This window comes from Platichthys flesus, chromosome 7 (assembly GCF_949316205.1).
Source record: "Platichthys flesus chromosome 7, fPlaFle2.1, whole genome shotgun sequence".
Classification (NCBI taxonomy): domain Eukaryota; kingdom Metazoa; phylum Chordata; class Actinopteri; order Pleuronectiformes; family Pleuronectidae; genus Platichthys; species Platichthys flesus.
Window position 1 is genome coordinate 25,943,488 of NC_084951.1, and position 20,075 is coordinate 25,963,562.

The 20,075-nt window shown below is 45.4% G+C and overlaps 4 protein-coding genes across 4 annotated transcripts; all 4 read right to left on the bottom strand.

The window, feature by feature from the left end:
• Positions 1-125: 125 nt before the first annotated feature.
• Positions 126-2,712, bottom strand: LOC133956140 (tubulin alpha chain-like). The gene is made up of 4 exons (XM_062391003.1): positions 2,596-2,712; positions 1,487-1,712; positions 1,247-1,395; positions 126-1,169 (listed from the first exon to the last, which is right to left on the bottom strand). The coding sequence occupies exons 1-4, from the start codon at positions 2,596-2,598 to the stop codon at positions 192-194; spliced, it is 1,356 nt and encodes a 451-aa protein (XP_062246987.1). The 5' UTR covers positions 2,599-2,712; the 3' UTR covers positions 126-191.
• A 1,753-nt stretch (positions 2,713-4,465) lies between these two features.
• On the bottom strand, positions 4,466-5,921 carry LOC133956149 (tubulin alpha chain-like). Its single transcript, XM_062391017.1, has 3 exons — positions 5,768-5,921; positions 5,530-5,678; positions 4,466-5,452 (listed from the first exon to the last, which is right to left on the bottom strand). Exons 1-3 carry the CDS (start codon positions 5,886-5,888, stop codon positions 4,475-4,477), a joined length of 1,248 nt encoding a protein of 415 aa, XP_062247001.1. The 5' UTR covers positions 5,889-5,921; the 3' UTR covers positions 4,466-4,474.
• Positions 5,922-7,721: 1,800 nt separating this feature from the next.
• Positions 7,722-11,691, bottom strand: LOC133956143 (tubulin alpha chain-like). The gene is made up of 4 exons (XM_062391007.1): positions 11,573-11,691; positions 9,087-9,309; positions 8,849-8,997; positions 7,722-8,773 (listed from the first exon to the last, which is right to left on the bottom strand). The coding sequence occupies exons 1-4, from the start codon at positions 11,573-11,575 to the stop codon at positions 7,793-7,795; spliced, it is 1,356 nt and encodes a 451-aa protein (XP_062246991.1). The 5' UTR covers positions 11,576-11,691; the 3' UTR covers positions 7,722-7,792.
• A 1,051-nt stretch (positions 11,692-12,742) lies between these two features.
• On the bottom strand, positions 12,743-15,538 carry LOC133956141 (tubulin alpha chain-like). Its single transcript, XM_062391004.1, has 4 exons — positions 15,399-15,538; positions 14,219-14,441; positions 13,981-14,129; positions 12,743-13,886 (listed from the first exon to the last, which is right to left on the bottom strand). Exons 1-4 carry the CDS (start codon positions 15,399-15,401, stop codon positions 12,906-12,908), a joined length of 1,356 nt encoding a protein of 451 aa, XP_062246988.1. The 5' UTR covers positions 15,402-15,538; the 3' UTR covers positions 12,743-12,905.
• Positions 15,539-20,075: the final 4,537 nt, after the last annotated feature.

Sequence of the window (20,075 nt, forward strand, 5' to 3'; positions counted from 1 at the left end):
AATCACATCTTTTAGATGGTCACACATTATAATCTAAATGTTAGAATGTGTAAAACAAAGGCTCTGTGGAAAAAGAGAATAAATATATATCCATCTATATGAAGAGAGAAAATGAGGAAACAATATTACGAGTCAAATCACTTTATTAATAACAAAATGACACAGGTAAATACAAGGGAATGTATGCATGATTAATACTCCTCCCCTTCCTCATCATCGTCTCCCACACTATCAGCTCCGACCTCCTCGTAATCCTTCTCCAGAGCGGCCATGTCCTCCCTGGCCTCAGAGAACTCCCCCTCCTCCATACCCTCACCCACATACCAGTGCACGAAGGCCCTCTTGGCGTACATCAGGTCAAACTTGTGGTCGAGCCGAGCCCAGGCCTCAGCGATGGCGGTGGTGTTGCTCAGCATGCACACGGCCCTCTGGACCTTGGCCAGGTCTCCACCAGGAACCACAGTGGGCGGCTGGTAGTTGATGCCGACCTTGAATCCAGTGGGACACCAGTCCACAAACTGGATGGAGCGTTTGGTCTTGATGGTGGCGATGGCGGCGTTCACATCTTTGGGCACAACATCTCCACGGTACAGGAGGCAGCAGGCCATGTACTTACCGTGACGAGGGTCACATTTCACCAGCTGATTGGCCGGCTCGAAGCAGGCGTTTGTGATCTCAGACACTGTTAATTGCTCGTGGTAGGCCTTCTCTGCAGAGATGACGGGGGCGTAGGTGGCCAGAGGGAAGTGGATACGGGGATATGGCACCAAGTTGGTCTGGAACTCGGTCAGGTCCACGTTGAGGGCACCATCGAAACGGAGGGAAGCAGTGATGGAGGACACAATCTGACTGATCAGCCTGTTCAGGTTGGTGTAGGAGGGACGGTCGATGTCCAGGTTCCTGCGGCAGATATCATAGATGGCCTCGTTATCTACCATGAAGGCACAGTCAGAGTGCTCCAGGGTGGTGTGGGTGGTCAGGATGGCGTTGTAGGGCTCCACCACAGCGGTGGACACCTGGGGGGCGGGGTAGATGGAGAACTCCAGCTTGGACTTCTTGCCGTAGTCGACGGACAGACGCTCCATCAGCAGGGAGGTGAAGCCAGAGCCGGTGCCACCACCGAAGCTGTGGAAGACCAGGAAGCCCTGAAGACCAGTGCACTGGTCGGCCTGGAGAGAGAGGATATGAGGTATTATGATTTGAGTCAATTTGTAAAATTAACTCCGCCTGAGATCAGGTTACTCACCAGTTTGCGGATCCTGTCCAGCACAATGTCAATGATCTCTTTGCCGACGGTGTAGTGTCCACGGGCGTAGTTGTTGGCAGCATCTTCCTTCCCAGTGATCAGCTGCTCAGGGTGGAACAGCTGGCGGTAGATTCCAGAGCGAACTTCATCTAAAGAGAGTCAGTCAGAAACTATTTAATAAATCAAGTTTGATTTAATAAATCAGAGTAACAGTGGTCTCTACATTTCATGACAGCTTACCGATGACAGTGGGCTCCAGGTCCACGAAGACGGCTCTGGGGACGTGCTTTCCTGCTCCGGTCTCACTGAAGAAGGTGTTGAAGGAGTCGTCTCCTCCTCCGATGCTCTTTTTGCCGCCGGGCATCTGTCCGTCCGGCTGGATCCCATGTTCCAGGCAGTACAGCTCCCAGCAGGCGTTACCGATCTGGACTCCGGCCTGACCAACGTGGATGGAGATGCACTCACGCTGTGGAAAGAGAAATGTTATTCAACCACATGCATTCATCCATTTATAAAACTGAAGAGAGGAAAAACAGGCTTGAAGCAAGGGATCACATGTGCACTGGTCCTGGAGCTAATGCATGATCTGAGAAGAAAGGAGCTCTTGTGAGGATCATCTCGATTAGAGTCACCTGACAGATGATGTACATTCATTATTTACCCTCTGAGCAGGAAACGCTTCCTGGACAAAGACACCACAGAGCAGCTGATTATTCAGACATGTGGTTAATGGAGGAGAAAAATAAAAACTCGTTTGGAAGACAAAGAATCTTCATCAAAGAGATTTTGATCAAACACAGCTGGAGTCGAACTAAACATGAAAGAGGAGATGTAACCAGAGCAGGAGCTTCTCAGAGGTGTCGTCTGAAAGGCCTGTGGTTGTGGGGTCGAGGCCTGAAGCCTCATGGGCGGATTAGACCACAGGCCTGCGTCACGTCAGAGACAGACAGAGACCGGGCTGCTCTCAGGGAGGGACCCGGCGCAGGGGCTTAGTTCAGGGACACTTTTACCTCCCGAGTCCTGGAGCTTACTTTCTAACCTCCAGCCCCAGCAGGGGTTCGAACCAGGCGGTAAAACAGGCCTGATGGCGGCCGAGAGCCCAGAGAGCTCCTCTAACTGGATCAAGGTCCAGACAGGAGGAGCAGGACACTCCGGCTCCACTTGAATCTCAGCCGCTTCCGGTTCGAACTCCACTACGACCACGGAAACACACATTCTGATGCTTCACCCACTCGGTGCGTCGTCACGTTCACTTCCTGTTTTAAAAGCTGCAGCTGCTTTTTAAACTGAGTCAAACTGAACTCCAGAGATTTGAGAACACGTGATTTAAAGAGTGTTTTCCTACTCACCATGATTCCTGGAACAATGAAGATTCAAAAACGAGGAGAAGCTGATTTGCTTCGTGCGACAAGACTCAATCTGTCCTGCGTTGGAAGCAACTGAACCAGTGCAGCCGTTACACGGGGAATTTATACCGCCTGAGCCCGGGGGACAAAAGGACGACTGTGATTGGTCCAGGGCTCCACATGTGACCTTCTCCTATTGGTCCAATCGAAAGAGACTGCGCAGCTTGTTAAACTTTATGAACTCACACGGAAGTAAAGTTCAACAGTTTTAATTGAATTGAATTGAATTGAATTGAATTGAATTGAATTGAATTGAATTGAATTGAATCGAATCGAATTGAATTGAATTTAATTTAATTTAATTTAATTTAATTCTAAATAAATGTAATTATATTACCTAAAATCTATTAATTTACAATTTAACTCATACACAGCAAGAAGATAAATTAAATCATATTGGAAATGTAGTTAAAGATAAATCAATTGAATAATAAGAAATTAAATAAAATTCGAATACATTGAATTAGATTGAAAAAAAATGTATAAATTAACTTAAAGTATCTTTCTAATTCAAACACAACCAGAAGATTAATGAATGAGATTAAAACATTGTTTTATTTTAAACAGAATCAAACACAAAAATCACTTAACTCAGACATAACAAAAAGCTAAATAAAATGAGTCAGCAAATGTAAATAAAATAAACCAAACCATCTATTTAATCTTAAAATACAGACAAGAATCTTTTTCTTTATCTTCAATTAAATCAAAAATAAAATAAAATAATAGGTCAGGTGTGTAAGAAATATGAAGCCATCCAAAAAGTTCAGTAGTTCTAGGCTGTTTTGGTTCTACATGTAAACAACTACACAACTTAAATACAGACAAAAAGGTAAATGAAATGAGACTGAATTTCCCTTCCTTCAGTCTCAGTGGGCGGCTGTGGCTGTGGGGATAGAGTGGTCGTCCTCCAACCTAAAGGTAGGTAGTACGATCCCCCGTCTGATCCATGTGCATGCCGAAGTGTCCTTGGGCAAGATGCTGAACTTTGAATGCCCCCCATAGAATAATAAAGTGCTTTGAGTGGTCATCAAGACTCGAAAAGCTCTATAGAAATACAAAACCATTTCCCTTCATGGAAAACAGTCGCAATCTGGGCATTTCCCAGCCTTAAATATATTTGCTGCTTTCCTTACATCCTCCACTGATATAGGTCAAACATGGTCTACATTTTACTGATCCCTCCCCTGTGGTAATTTAAGATCCGCTGTATGTTTTGCAGTATCGATGGCAAAGGGGCTGATCTGGTCTGGGTAGTCAAGCCTGGAGTAGCAGTTGTAGGAATTAGAGTAAAATGTACAATCTCACTCAGAGTGGAATGTTCTCCAGATATTTATCAAACCTATTTCTGATGATGCACTTTTCACGGCTTTAACATTTGATAGCGACCAAGTCTTTAAACTTTGTTGCTTTAAGTTTTGCAAAGATGAGTTGGTTTGTTTTATTTTCAATTCTTACAGCTCTTATTAATAGAGACAGATTAGATTGTTTTTTTTGTGTGTTTGCTGAAGTATGAATAAACAGCATCATGTCATCAAAGCATATTACATCTCTTAAATGGGGACAGATTATATTCTAGATGTTAATATGTGTAAAACTAAGCATCAGTGATTGTTATTCTTTACAACTACAAACCCGTTTGATATTTACATTTATAGGTATCGAATCCATTTAAAAAGATTTGTGTAACAAATCCTCTGCTGTGTGAAAAAAAAAAATATATGTAGGCAGTTCAAATTTAAGAGAGGAAACAATTTTATTAGGCACTTTATTGAGAACAAGAGGACTATGCTGAGGTAAAAACAAGGGAATGCATCTGTGTTTAATACTCCTCCCCTTCCTCATCATCCTCTCCCAAGCTATCAGCTCCGACCTCCTCGTAATCCTTCTCCAGAGCGGCCATGTCCTCCCTGGCCTCAGAGAACTCCCCCTCCTCCATACCCTCACCCACATACCAGTGCACGAAGGCCCTCTTGGCGTACATCAGGTCAAACTTGTGGTCGAGCCGAGCCCAGGCCTCAGCGATGGCGGTGGTGTTGCTCAGCATGCACACGGCCCTCTGGACCTTGGCCAGGTCTCCACCAGGAACCACAGTGGGCGGCTGGTAGTTGATGCCGACCTTGAAACCAGTGGGACACCAGTCCACAAACTGGATGGAGCGTTTGGTCTTGATGGTGGCGATGGCTGAGTTGACATCTTTTGGCACCACATCTCCACGGAACAGGAGGCAGCAGGCCATGTACTTACCGTGGCGAGGGTCACATTTCACCATCTGATTGGCCGGCTCGAAGCAGGCGTTTGTGATCTCAGACACGGAGAGCTGCTCGTGGTAGGCCTTCTCTGCAGAGATGACGGGGGCGTAGGTGGCCAGAGGGAAGTGGATACGGGGATATGGCACCAAGTTGGTCTGGAACTCGGTCAGATCCACGTTGAGGGCACCATCGAAACGGAGGGAAGCAGTGATGGAGGACACAATCTGACTGATCAGCCTGTTCAGGTTGGTGTAGGTGGGTTGCTCGATATCGAGATTCCTGCGGCAGATATCATAGATGGCCTCGTTATCTACCATGAAGGCGCAGTCAGAGTGCTCCAGGGTGGTGTGGGTGGTCAGGATGGCGTTGTAGGGCTCCACCACAGCGGTGGACACCTGGGGGGCGGGGTAGATGGCGAACTCCAGCTTGGACTTCTTGCCGTAGTCAACAGACAGACGCTCCATCAGCAGGGAGGTGAAGCCAGAGCCGGTGCCACCTCCGAAGCTGTGGAAGATCAGGAAGCCCTGAAGACCAGTGCACTGGTCGGCCTGGAGAGAGAGGATATGAGACACAATATTATGATTTATTTATGAGTACAAATTTGGAAAAGTATTAAGTTACCTACCAGTTTGCGGATCCTGTCCAGCACCAGGTCAATGATCTCTTTGCCGATGGTGTAGTGTCCACGGGCGTAGTTGTTGGCAGCATCTTCCTTCCCAGTGATCAGCTGCTCAGGGTGGAACAGCTGGCGGTAGGTTCCAGTGCGAACTTCATCTGAAGAGACAGAGTCAGTCAGAAATTACTCAACAGTTTGATTTAATAAATCAGAGTAACCGTGGTCTCTACATTTCATGACAGCTTACCGATGACAGTGGGCTCCAGGTCCACGAAGACGGCTCTGGGGACGTGCTTTCCTGCTCCGGTCTCACTGAAGAAGGTGTTGAAGGAGTCGTCTCCTCCTCCGATGCTCTTGTTGGAGGGCATCAGTCCATCCGGCTGGATCCCATGTTCCAGGCAGTACAGCTCCCAGCAGGTGTTGCCAATCTGGACTCCGGCCTGACCAACGTGCACAGAGATGCACTCACGCTGTGGAAGGAGAAATATTATTCAACCACGTGAATTCATCCGTTTATGATACTGAGGAGACGACAACACGCTTCGAGCAAGTAATCACATGTTGTGGACTGTTCATGGAACTAATGCATGATCTGCCTTGTTGTAGGTTCATTGAAGCCTGAAGCCTAATGGATGGATTAGACAACAGTCCTGCGTCACGTCAGAGACAGAAAGACAGTCTGGGCTGCTCTCAGGGAGGGACCCGGCACAGGAGCTTAGTTCAGGGACACTTCTACCTCCCGAGTCCTGGAGCTTTCTTTCTAACATCCAGCCCCAGCAGGTGTTTGAACCAGGCGTTAAAACAGGCCTGTTTGACGCTGAGAGCCCAGAGAGCTCCTCTAACTTGATCAAGGTCCAGACAAGAAGACCAGGACTCTACAGCCCCACTTGTATCTCAGCTGCTTCTTGTTCGAGCTCCACTACGACCACAGAAACACACATTCTGCTGCTTCAGGCACTCTGTGCGTCGCCATGTTCACTTCCTGTATTAAAGCTGCAGCTGCTTTTTGAACTGAGTAAAACTAAACTCCAGATATTTGTGATCACATGATTTAAAGTTCTTTCCTACTCACCATGATTCCTCGAACACTTAAGTCCAGATAATGAGAAGACTTTGATTTGCTTCTGGCAACAAGACTCAGTCCGTCCTGGGTTTGGAGCAACTAAACCAGTGCAGCCGTTACATGGAAATATTTATACCAGTAGGGGCAAGCTCAAAATATGGCAGCGGTAGCTCATAGTAGCATCTATGGTTTCAACAGAACTCCCACTGACATATACAGGCAATTGCCTTTGATGCCACGGTGTATAAAGGCAGCTGCCTTTGTTGCCAAACTGTTTGAGGCAGCTGCCTTTGATGCCACACTGTTTGAGGCTCCTGTCACAGTTCCCACTGTTTGGGGGCAACCGAAGCTTTTTGTGATTCATTAAAATGAGTTATATCCAGTTTTATGATAGTTTGTTAGATACTTTGTTTGCTCTCAGGGGGTTGGATTCAAAATGAATTAAGAAAAGCTCCAGATCTATCAGATTCTGGTTAGGGGTTAGAGTAAGATAAGATTATGCATGATCTTGGTATCGATGGATAGGTTAGAACTCCAAGACTGTATTCCCAGTATCAGTTACAGTGTGACTTACGGTCCCTAAGTAAACTGTGATAAAGCATATAAAAAAATGTACATTTCTATCTTAGCATTAAACTTTACATAAGATGGTGAATAGCTCCATTATAGCAATGATGCAAAGAGATGCCTCTGCTCATATAGCAGTTTATTATCTACTACTGTACCAGTAGTACACTTTCCATTTATATTTATTCTCTATAGGCTGAATAAATGTATTCCGTGTCTTTGTGTTACAAGAATGCAAATAGACACACACAATTCTACTTTCCTATTGCTTGTAAGTCATTTACAGTTTTATTTACTATAATAAATTGACTTGCCCAAATGCATTAAAAAACAGTTGGAATAGACTTATTACCTGTTCAACTTCAAAATATTTGTATTACTTATGAACTTCTATGGTATAAAAGCATCAGTGCATATACTAGACAAATGACCAACGAAGCAGTACACAACAAACAGCTACTGACCTACTGCTTGTTAACCAACTTTTATTCTCATGTCTTCAGTATTTATCAATTTAATTGCTTTTACTCTGAACTGAATGATTTTGAACAATTAAAGAGAGGAAACAATACAGCATTAAACAAACACTTTATTTAGAACAAAATGACATTCTCAGGTAAGTACAACGGAATGCATGTGTGTTTAATACTCCTCCCCTTCCTCATCCTCATCCTCTCCCAAGCTGTCAGCTCCGACCTCCTCGTAATCCTTCTCCAGAGCGGCCATGTCCTCCCTGGCCTCGGAGAACTCCCCCTCCTCCATACCCTCACCCACATACCAGTGCACGAAGGCCCTCTTGGCGTACATCAGGTCAAACTTGTGGTCGAGCCGAGCCCAGGCCTCAGCGATGGCGGTGGTGTTGCTCAGCATGCACACGGCCCTCTGGACCTTGGCCAGGTCTCCACCAGGAACCACAGTGGGCGGCTGGTAGTTGATGCCGACCTTGAAACCAGTGGGACACCAGTCCACAAACTGGATGGTGCGTTTGGTCTTGATGGTGGCGATGGCGGCGTTGACATCTTTGGGCACCACATCTCCACGGAACAGGAGGCAGCAGGCCATGTACTTACCATGGCGTGGGTCACATTTCACCAGCTGATTGGCCGGCTCGAAGCAGGCGTTTGTGATCTCAGACACAGAGAGCTGCTCGTGGTAGGCCTTCTCTGCAGAGATGACGGGGGCGTAGGTGGCCAGAGGGAAGTGGATACGGGGATATGGCACCAAGTTGGTCTGGAACTCGGTCAGGTCCACGTTGAGGGCACCATCGAAACGGAGGGAAGCAGTGATGGAGGACACAATCTGACTGATCAGCCTGTTCAGGTTGGTGTAGGAAGGACGTTCGATGTCCAGGTTCCTGCGGCAGATATCATAGATGGCCTCGTTATCTACCATGAAGGCACAGTCAGAGTGCTCCAGGGTGGTGTGGGTGGTCAGGATGGCGTTGTAGGGCTCCACCACAGCGGTGGACACCTGGGGGGCGGGGTAGATGGAGAACTCCAGCTTGGACTTCTTGCCATAGTCGACGGACAGACGCTCCATCAGCAGGGAGGTGAAGCCAGAGCCGGTGCCACCGCCGAAGCTGTGGAAGACCAGGAAGCCCTGAAGACCAGTGCACTGGTCGGCCTGGAGAGAGGATATGAGGTATTATGATTTTTGTATTAAATTAGGAAAATTATCTCCTGAGATTAAGTTACTCACCAGTTTGCGGATCCTGTCCAGCACCTGGTCAATGATCTCTTTGCCGATGGTGTAGTGTCCACGGGCATAGTTGTTGGCAGCATCTTCCTTCCCAGTGATCAGCTGCTCAGGGTGGAACAGCTGGCGGTAGGTTCCAGAGCGAACTTCATCTGAAGAGACAGAGTCAGTCAGAAATGACTCAACAGTTTGATTAAATAAATCAGAGTAACCGTGGTCTCTACATTTCATGGCAGCTTACCGATGACAGTGGGCTCCAGGTCCACGAAGACGGCTCTGGGGACGTGCTTTCCTGCTCCGGTCTCACTGAAGAAGGTGTTGAAGGAGTCGTCTCCTCCTCCGATGGTCTTGTCACTGGGCATCTGTCCGTCCGGCTGGATCCCATGTTCCAGGCAGTACAGCTCCCAGCAGGCGTTACCGATCTGGACTCCGGCCTGACCAACGTGGATGGAGATGCACTCACGCTGTTGAGAGAAGAGACATTTTATTCAACCAGCTTCCTGAAGCTGATTCACTGAAGAAGAAAGGAGCTCTTGTGAAGAACGTCATGAATAATGTGTATAGATTAATCAATGAGATTTTTTTCAATTAATTGATTAATAGTTGAATGAAAAGCCAGAGACTACATCTTAACCTTTCCATTGCAAAAAGTAACCCTCCTCTTTATGATGCAGTTTTTACATGCATTACAGACATCTGCAATCTAATGACTAATTTCAGTTTCTGGTTGACATGATACAGGTTAAACATGTCTTGAATAAAGTTTGATTAAGTCAGTACGGTGTTGCATTCATGACTAGTCAAAGTCAAAGTGTGTATATGGGAAACTGGAATGAAAGATAATATATAACAACTGAATTCTATATCTACAATGCAATAACACAAAGTAGTTCAAACAGAATCAAAGATATTGTTTTGAATATTAAGGAAGAAGTTGTTTTATCTTAAATGAAAATCCTTACGTCTCAGTGAAAGTATAACTAGTCAAAATGATGTCACTGATATGTTTAGTATTTTTCTTCACCCTAGAATGGGCCTTTTACATTTAAATACTTTATATTTACATCTGGAGCGATGGCAACTGAGGTCTACCAATGGTTCTCTGTCATGTCTGGAAGGGGAGGGTGAGCTGAGGGTGTATTCAGCTGCGACATGACACTTCACCACTAGATGTCACTAATGAGACACTGAACTATTAAGCTGTTAACGAGCCAACACCAGTAAACCGGAAGAAAAGGATGAAGAAGCAGAATGCCTCCAACGCGGTTTCTCTTCAGGTTCGTTCCACTGGGAACGTTGCAGTGTTCCTTATCCTGAAATCAGCTTCACACAGTTGGCAGGAGACGGTTTCCTTGAAAGACTCGTTCTCACACTTTTATGTCATTGCCTCCTCTGTATCATTAGTTGCTTTCATCTCAGCCATTTTTTTCAAAAGGCTGCTCCAGAGATGAGACAACATCGTCACGCGACCCAACAAGGGATTGGTTGGTTTACTGCGCCCCCCCCCACCACCTCAAGATACGCTGCCGCACTGCGTGTGGCCATTAAAATCTTTTTGCTGTTGCAGCCCTATGTTAAGAATCCCCTGACAGATCCTGTTCATTCATCATTTGCCCTCCTGAACAGATAAACTCTTCATGGACACAGCAGCAGATTAGTCAGACATGAGCTTAAAAGGGATAGTTCACCCAAAATTGAAAATTCACTGGTTATCTAGCCACCTCTGTGCCGATGGAGTGGGGTGGGGGGGTGAAGGGTTTGAGCTTGTGCGGTGTGCACGATGCTGGAAACTGAACGCCGCTCAGGCAGAAGGATCACAGAGGGCATTTAGTCTAAAAACACTTAATTATGCCATTTTTAGTCGTATTTTAATGTCGGGGCTTACGGACACTTCGATGACATCAAAGGAGCAGGATGGAGCATTTTAGTGATTTTATATATAACTTTTTTTTTTTACATTTAAAAGGCCTGTTCGCCATTTACTTTAATTGGGTTTGGATGTAACGTTGTTTAGCCCTTAAACTCCAGAACTGTATTATGGTCTCTAACAATTACTGCATACTCCATCATAGTGATGAGTGGATGATGAGAGAATTAACATTTTGGGTTGAACGGTCCCTTTAAGGGAGGAGGAAAAACCTCTTGTTTGGAAGACAAAGAAAAACTTCATCTGAAAGAGACATTGAATCAACACAGCTGGAGACAAATTGAACATGAAAGATGAGATGTAACCAGAGCAGGAGCTTCTCAGAGGTTTAGTCTGAAAGGCCGGTGGTTGTGGGGTCATTGAGGCCTGAAGCCTAATGGATGGATTAGACCACAGGCCTGCGACACTTCACAGACAGACAGACAGTCTGGGCTGCTCTCAGGGAGGGACCCGGCGCAGGAGCTTAGTTCAGGGACACTTCTACCTCCCGAGTCCTGGAGCTTTCTTTTTACCATCCAGCCCCAGCAGGTGTTCGAACCAGGCGGTAAAACAGGCCTGTTGGCGGCCGAGAGCCCAGAGAGCTCCTCTAACTGGATCAAGGTCCAGACAGGAGGAGCAGGACTCTACAGCTCCACTTGAATCTCAGCTGCTTCCTGTTCTAGCTCCACTACGACCACAGAAACACACATTCTGCTCCTTCTGTTCCCTTCCTGTATTAAAGCTGCAGCCTCCTTCTGAACTGGGTCAAACTAAAGTCCAGATATTTGAGATCACATGATTTAAAGAGTTTTCCTACTCACCATGTTTCCTGGAACAATAGAGATTAAATAACCAGGAGATGTTGATTTGCTTCTGGCAACAAGACTCAATCTGTCCTGCGTTTGGAGCAACTGTACCAGTGCAGCGTCACACAGGGCTATTTATACTGCCTGAGCTTGAGGAACAAAAGGACAACTGTGATTGGTCCAGGGCTCACATGTGACCTGCTCCTATTGGTCCAACAAAACAGACAACGCCCTTAGACAGGGAGGTGACGCATTTCAAGGTTTTAAATTAAATTAAACTAAATCAAAATAATTCTAATAAAACTATACAAAATAAAACAAAAGGTCATAAAAATAACTTTTTCAATCAACCAAAGAAAAATAAATAAAATGAGATTGATATAACTTAAATTAAAATAACTGTTTAACTAAGGCAAAATAATGACATAAATTAAATTAGATTGAAAAAAGCCAACAAATTAAAACACCTATTAGGAAAGGAGTGGGAATGACGTGTGAACTCACTGAGCCCTACCTCTTCCATATATTTCATCTTCAAAATTAATTTTAAACATTCTCCTTCAAAGCTCTCGGCTCTCAAACCCCTCTCAAGACGAGTCAGGCAGATCCAGATACAAATGAGTAGAGAGTAAAGCATTATGAGCATGTCTTCATGTTGTCCTTGCTGGGCTACTGAGCGTATGATTGCTGAGCAAATGGCAATTCTATAGATTTTTCATTAAATCTACAGTTAAATGAGTATTTGTATTTTTGTACATCAAAATGTATGAAGAGCATTTAAAACATGCTTTGTTAAAAACACCTCACATCGAAGAAACAAGTTGATTGACAACTAGTTTGAGTCTCTGAACTTGGAGTCAAATGTATAACTTTGTGGTGGCCGATCTTTATTGTGTTCGTCTTCATTTCACATCCATTTAGCTTATAACAAGTCAACATGTCTCACTATATATAATTATAAAATTTAGAAATAACTTTAAAATATTCTTGTTCTTCCCAAAGCACTTAGTTATATAAATAGACATATAGATTTAAATATCTGCCCAAACCTTTTTAATCTGTTAAATGTATGATGAGAAAGAAAAAACTTAAATGATTGAACCTGATTTTCAACATTTTTCATTTCATTATAATTTGTGCAAAGAACACAGTTTATTTAGTTTGAATGAACAAAAGCAAAACAACTTCACATGTGACAGAAACTTTATTTTGAACAAAGCCCAATTTTACATTTTCAGGAATCTGAGCAGCAAAACTGGTAATTGATCAAACATTTCTGATTGGAAGGATTCCAGGAACACATTGCACTCAATTTATTTTCTGTTGAACTAATGCCTGTGTGTTCCTTTTAATATTCTTCTCCTTCCTCCTCTCCCTCTCCCTCGATGGAGTCGACTCCGACCTCCTCGTAATCCTTCTCCAGAGCGGCCATGTCCTCCCTGGCCTCAGAGAACTCCCCCTCCTCCATACCCTCACCCACATACCAGTGCACGAAGGCCCTCTTGGCGTACATCAGGTCAAACTTGTGGTCGAGCCGAGCCCAGGCCTCAGCGATGGCGGTGGTGTTGCTCAGCATGCACACGGCCCTCTGGACCTTGGCCAGGTCTCCACCAGGAACCACAGTGGGCGGCTGGTAGTTGATGCCGACCTTGAATCCAGTGGGACACCAGTCCACAAACTGGATGGAGCGTTTGGTCTTGATGGTGGCAATGGCTGAGTTGACATCTTTGGGCACCACATCTCCACGGTACAGGAGGCAGCAGGCCATGTACTTACCGTGGCGAGGGTCACATTTCACCATCTGATTGGCCGGCTCGAAGCAGGCGTTTGTGATCTCAGACACGGAGAGCTGCTCGTGGTAGGCCTTCTCTGCAGAGATGACAGGGGCATAGGTGGCCAGAGGGAAGTGGATATGGGGATATGGCACCAAGTTGGTCTGGAACTCGGTCAGGTCCACGTTGAGGGCACCATCGAAACGGAGGGAAGCAGTGATCGAGGACACAATCTGACTGATCAGCCTGTTCAGGTTGGTGTAGGAGGGACGTTCGATGTCCAGGTTCCTGCGGCAGATATCATAGATGGCCTCGTTATCTACCATGAAGGCACAGTCAGAGTGCTCCAGGGTGGTGTGGGTGGTCAGGATGGCGTTGTAGGGCTCCACCACAGCGGTGGACACCTGGGGGGCGGGGTAGATGGAGAACTCCAGCTTGGACTTCTTGCCGTAGTCTACAGACAGACGCTCCATCAGCAGGGAGGTGAAGCCAGAGCCGGTGCCACCGCCGAAGCTGTGGAAGACCAGGAAGCCCTGAAGACCAGTGCACTGGTCGGCCTGGAGAGAGAGGATATGAGACACAATATTATGATTTAGTTTGATGTTTTCTGTCAAATTAAGAAAGATGTATAACTGATCTTAAGGTACCAACCAGTTTGCGCATCCTGTCCAGCACAATGTCAATGATCTCTTTGCCGATGGTGTAGTGTCCACGGGCGTAGTTGTTGGCAGCATCTTCCTTCCCAGTGATCAGCTGCTCAGGGTGGAACAGCTGGCGGTAGGTTCCAGTGCGAACTTCATCTGAAGAGACAGAGTCAGTCAGAAATGACTCAACAGATTGATTTAATAAATCAGAGTTACCGTGGTCTCTACATTTCATGACAGCTTACCGATGACAGTGGGCTCCAGGTCCACGAAGACGGCTCTGGGGACGTGCTTTCCTGCTCCGGTCTCACTGAAGAAGGTGTTGAAGGAGTCGTCTCCTCCTCCGATGGTCTTGTCACTGGGCATCTGTCCGTCCGGCTGGATCCCATGTTCCAGGCAGTACAGCTCCCAGCAGGCGTTACCGATCTGGACTCCGGCCTGACCAACGTGGATGGAGATGCACTCACGCTGTGGAAAAAAGAAAATACCTGTTATACACCTGCTGGTCATGAATTTTTATATTGCATCAATAAACTTGTTTCTCTTTGAGATTTCAGAATAAATAAGGATGAAATGTCTCTTTAATGTCAAACACTAAACTATTTCAGTTGTGTTAATATTTCTAACAGCATGAATCCCATTTGATCAGCAGCAGCCAATCACTGGCAGAGCAGCTCCCTGCCTCATCCTGTGATTGGTGCATTGCGTTTATTCTGCGTTGCTGTTGTCAAACCCTCCACTCAGCAACAGACACTTAATAAATAATAGAAATTTGAATCCTCTCATAGAAAAACAGACGTCACAGACATTTAGATCTCAGGTAATTACAATTTAAATGGTTTTTATTGTTGTTGTTGTTGTTGTTGTTGTTTCAGTGGAAGTTTCGGTTTCGTTCCCTCACTATGAACAGTTGTGTTCTGCAGTAAAATAACAACCGACGCTGCTCCTTCTGCACCAGCCGCCGTCAGTGTCCCCCTCCCCCCCTCCTCGGGTGGTGTCTCTGGCGGTGGAGGGCTCCGCTCCTGCGCATCCTCCAGATCCTCCGCAGCCGGTACAGTGAGTCACCGGGGCGGCGGCTGCCGGAGCCTCACCGGGGCTCAGTCGCACCGAGGACCGGAACGAACCGGCCATCAGGACTCATTCTGCCCGCGGTGCGACCCTCTCTTGTCCCGGTGTCCCCTCCCGCGACGTCCCCAGAGCCCGACACAGCGCCCCCCCCCCCCCCCCCACACACACACACACAGACACACACACACACACCATTGTCTGATACCCCCCCACATCTGCTGCTTGACATTGCATGAAGTCAGTTTCATCCGCTCTGACTCCCACCTTCCACCCCTCCCCCCCTTCTCCTCTCCATCCTCCCTGTCTGCAGCCACTGCACCGACCTGGAGTCAGATTCATGCTTTAAAGGGTTCTTACCATTTCGAGGAGTTGAGTTGAGCAGGAGCCGTGAAGGAGAAGAAGAAGATGGACGGTGGTGATCTTACACTTCGACGACTATGGGGTCGATGTAAGATATGATGGAGCTAGTGGGGGTGGAGTGACGTTTATATCGGAGTGAAGCCCCTGCGTCCCCATGGATGCTGTGCCGCCATTGGTCGCCTTCCCTGTCTCTCAGGTATGTGGAAGCTGACTGTGGCTTCCCATTGGCTGAGCGGCTGAAGGGCTGCAGGGACCGCCTCCTTCACCCCACCCTGGTGCCGTCATGTGTTTTCCAACATGGCGCCTCTTATTGTCAAAGTGCTGTGTAATGTCAAGTCTTATTTTAAACACAGGGAAGCTCTTACACCACTTTACAACCACACGTGTAGAAGTTCATATGAGATAATTCTGTTTTTATTTTTGTTCCCTGTGTTTTTGTTGTTTCTGTGTTATTAGTGCGTGTTTTCTTCTGAATTATTAGTTGACTTGTTTGAGTGTATTTGATCCAGAAGGTGCAACAGAATAACAACGTCAACAGAGTCACATGAGCGGTTGTCCACCCCCCAGTCTGAAGATGTCTCCCACAGCCTCCCAGTATATCTCCCTCTTCTTGCATCACCCATTCCAACATCACATCCATGAATGGCCTGCACTGCTGTCACTCTCTATGTTACATGTAGGTGTTCACATCCTGATGGATGGTTAGGCCTTAAGTATGCATTCCTAATTCCCATTGTGTCCTCACGTCTTGCCCCTGGTGACATACGCAGAAGACTTGAAGTTGGTGTCTCATCTGAATTAGATGTGAAAGTCCCAGAGCAAGCCGACCAATCACAGCTCGTGGGAGGCGCACGTCAGGATACTGCGTAGAGCTCCTCGTAGCGCACACGTCTTCACGTTGGCTAGCTTCGACTCAGAAGCATGAATTGAGCTTTACTCTCCCTCAAAAACAACCAATACTACGTCTTTTTAATTTGATTGTGTCACTTGTTAATCACAAATCTACAGATAGTAACTCAAAAGACATCCTTTCTTATTTGTGAATATGAAATCAAAAAATACGTTAAACTAATTCCAGACTCGAGTGATTAAAACCTGTTTGTGTCTAAGTGTGACGTTTTTGTGAGTTGGACTTCCATGCGTCCTTGTTCCCCAGGTTGTGTGTTTTATTTGCTGTCAGGGGCCAATCATTATCGGGTGCCGTTTGTAAAGCACCTCACGCTGAAAATAACATTTTGTCACATTTAGCTTCAAACCATGCTTAAAAAACTGGTGTGAATTTTTGAGAGTCACTTTTTTGCACATTTACAACAATATTTGTCAACTTAGAGATATTTTAAATATTTAAATCCAAATGTTTAATGTTACGCTTAAATGTTAAATGTTAAATCTAAATCTAAATGTTTAATTTAAATCTAAATCTAAATGTGGAATCTAAATGAGGAATCTAAATGTTTAATCTAAATCTAAATCTTAATGTTAAATCTAAATGTTTAATCTAAATCTAAATGTTAAATTTAACTCTTAATGTTAAATCTAAATGTTTAATCTGAATCTAAATCTAAATCTAAATCTAAATATTAAATTTCAATTTAAATCTAAATGTTAAATCTGAATTTAAAAAACAACAAATTAAATCTTGTGCACCCGCACATGCTAATTCCAGAAATAGCTTGTAATAGAGTAAGACCCAGCAGAATAGAACAGATTCAATGTGGTTATATTACATCATGACTACTATTGTCAAAGGATTTTGGACATTACATGTAAACATTTACCAGAATCAAACACAAACATTAATATGGAGCCTCATAACACCTTTAATCAAAATATTAAGAAATAAGTCTCTGTAGCTTATTTCAAAACAATAGGTTTTTAAGATGAATTGAGTTTCAATTAAAAGTCTATTCGAGCTTTATCATTCATCATATTTCCTGACCACGTGTTGTATGATACCTGTGACATCACACAGCTTGTCAAGCAGGATCCAGATCAGTGTCCCTGTGCTGTGCTCTTTGTTTGGGTTCTAGAAGCTGATCAGATTCTCAGTGGTCGGTGGATAAAGGAGGTCGGACCGCCCCGTCACACATGAGGGGCATGTAGGCCACAGAGAGCCCCCCCCCCCCCCCCCCCCCCCGCCCTCCTCCCAAGATCCAACGGTTGCTAGGAAATGAATAACTGAGTTGCCTGGACACAGCCTGGTATCCACATAGCCCCCCCCCCCCCCCCTTTATCTGGTGGTCACGTGGTCCCGGCTTAAATGGGCTGTGCTGCAGCTGCCTCTGTGGGGGGATGTGAGGCGTCTCAACCACCTAGTTCCCTAAATCTGTCACCCTGATGTCCAATGTCCCCCTCCCACTGAACGCATGAAAACATAGACTGTCAGAAGGATGACGGGGTGTGGCCTCTGCAGCACAAGATGTGTCGTGCTGACGCCGCTCGGCTCTTTTGTGGGAGCAGTAGTCGGGGCAGTTGCAGCTCATATAGAAGCTCACTCTCTCAGGAGACAGTAATGTGACTGGATGTGCATAACAGCTCTGCTGGTGTCTGTCTCAAACAATTATCTCTCAGCGGGAAAAGACCATAAAATGTTCTTCATCTGCCGGGAAAGCTAAAGTTAAGCACCTTGGCTGCTAACGGCAAAGGAAACTCGATAACAAGAGGTGCCCCCTCGGCAAACAATACCTCTGTTAATGCAGGGCAGGTAACATGGAGCTGCTGTTTGGTGAAACCAGCTGATGAACACAGTCTCCTGGAGATGAGACCAGGGTCTGAGGAGAAGCAGACTTCAGTCAACTGGCCTCCAGACAGGTGGAGTTTACTGCTGCTGTTCAATTCAGATACCTGCAGATCCGTGGTGGATTTGTATTGTTCTAAACCAGGTCCTTAACGGGACCAGGATTTACACTGAGGGTAATATGTACAACATCCATGCATGATTCCTGACACACTAAGGAAAGTAAAGCTACACAATCCTTGAATACATTTAGAAAATTGTTCATTGTTGAAATATATTGTGTTCTTCAAAAAACGTCTAAAAAACAATCAATTCAGAACAAACTGCTCCTCTGGGCTCCGCTCTGAGATTCACCAGCTGTGACAAAGACAGAAAATCAATCTGTATGAGATTTGATCATCTTTCTACAAACGTATGAAACATTTGATGGATTTGATTCCATCTGTTTTTAGAAAGTCAAGGTTCTCGTGAACCTTTCTTTTTATATCTGATTCCTCTCCCTTAATGGTGCTGATGGTACTTCAGGTTATGCAGGTGCAGCTGACTTGTAACAGCAGGTTTATGACCTCAGCCAGCGTTTGTTTGACTTTTGGCAGCTTAACATGGACACAAGAACTACTGGAGAAGATTATCAGTAAACTTGGTGGAAGGATTTGAAATGGGAAGTTATTTTTAGGACTCATCACTTGATGATCACTTGTAAACAGCTGCTAAACATCAGAATCAACAACTAACAGCAGTTCCTGCAGCAACACCACGATACAATCACCTCAGCAAAATGTAGCTACAATCATGAAGTGAGGGGAGAGGAGGAAGCTAATGCTAACTGTGAGAACCCCAAGAAGAGGAGGAACCTGCTGCTAACAGTAATTTCTTTGCATGACAAGTTTTCATGTGAGTCTCTCCCTCTTATTCCTCAGTTTATTCTGGATTATGTTTGATTTAATAATGTGATCGTTACATGTTTTCACTTTCTTTATCCTTCCACCTCTCGTCTGTGCAGTTCCCTCTCACCATTCAACTTGATGACCCTGGAAAAAGATCAATAGATCATAATAAATGTTGTTTATAAATTTATTTCATGTATATGTGCCTGTGCGATGTTATTTTAATCAAACCGATGAAATCAAAATAGCTGCTGAATGTTTTAAATGACATTTATATTTGTCATCGTAAGTATATCAATATATAAACTAAAAAGCAGTTTCTCATGGGGGCTCCAGCACATCCTTCAGTGTCTCAGCTCATCATTATTAATAAACCTGAACCTCTCTCTTATATCTCACGTCCCATTGAGTGACCTGCACCTGTAACAAAACCTGTGACAGATGGAAAATGTGCTCGGTCACTTGGTTGGTTCAGATTCTCTGGTTACAGGAGGCAGTGCTGCCTTATCCAGCCACAAAGGACCACTCCCTTGTCTCCAGCATTCCCATCCCTCCTCTCTCCTCTTGGTGAGCAGCTGCTCAGACCCTCCCTGTGTCACAGCTGCTGGGGAGGAGGAGGAGGAAGACGAGGAGGAGGAGGAGGAGCAGTGGAGAACGTTCTCTCATGAAATCCTGGCTGAGGGCCATGGTCGCTTCCTCTCTTTCTTCCCCTGCAGTTCACACTGAGCAAAGCACTCACCAACGGCCGGTTGTAAATCACATCCTGACCTCCCTGAATAAATAATGGTTATTCCCACATTGCGGCGGCTGTTCAGACAAAAACCTTCAGTGTCTGGTTCGTTCTGCGGTGAGTTATTTTGCAGACTTACTGTAGAATATGAATATTGATTATGTCACAAGCCTCTTCTCAAATTACTCCCATGCTTTGCAGAGTTTGAAAGTTCAGCTTAAAGGGTCATGTGTTCATGTAGTAGCTGCAGAAGCCAGACTGCAGAGACCTTCACCTCGATGTCACATAAACTGCTCTCAGGCAATTCAAGTCCCTCAATC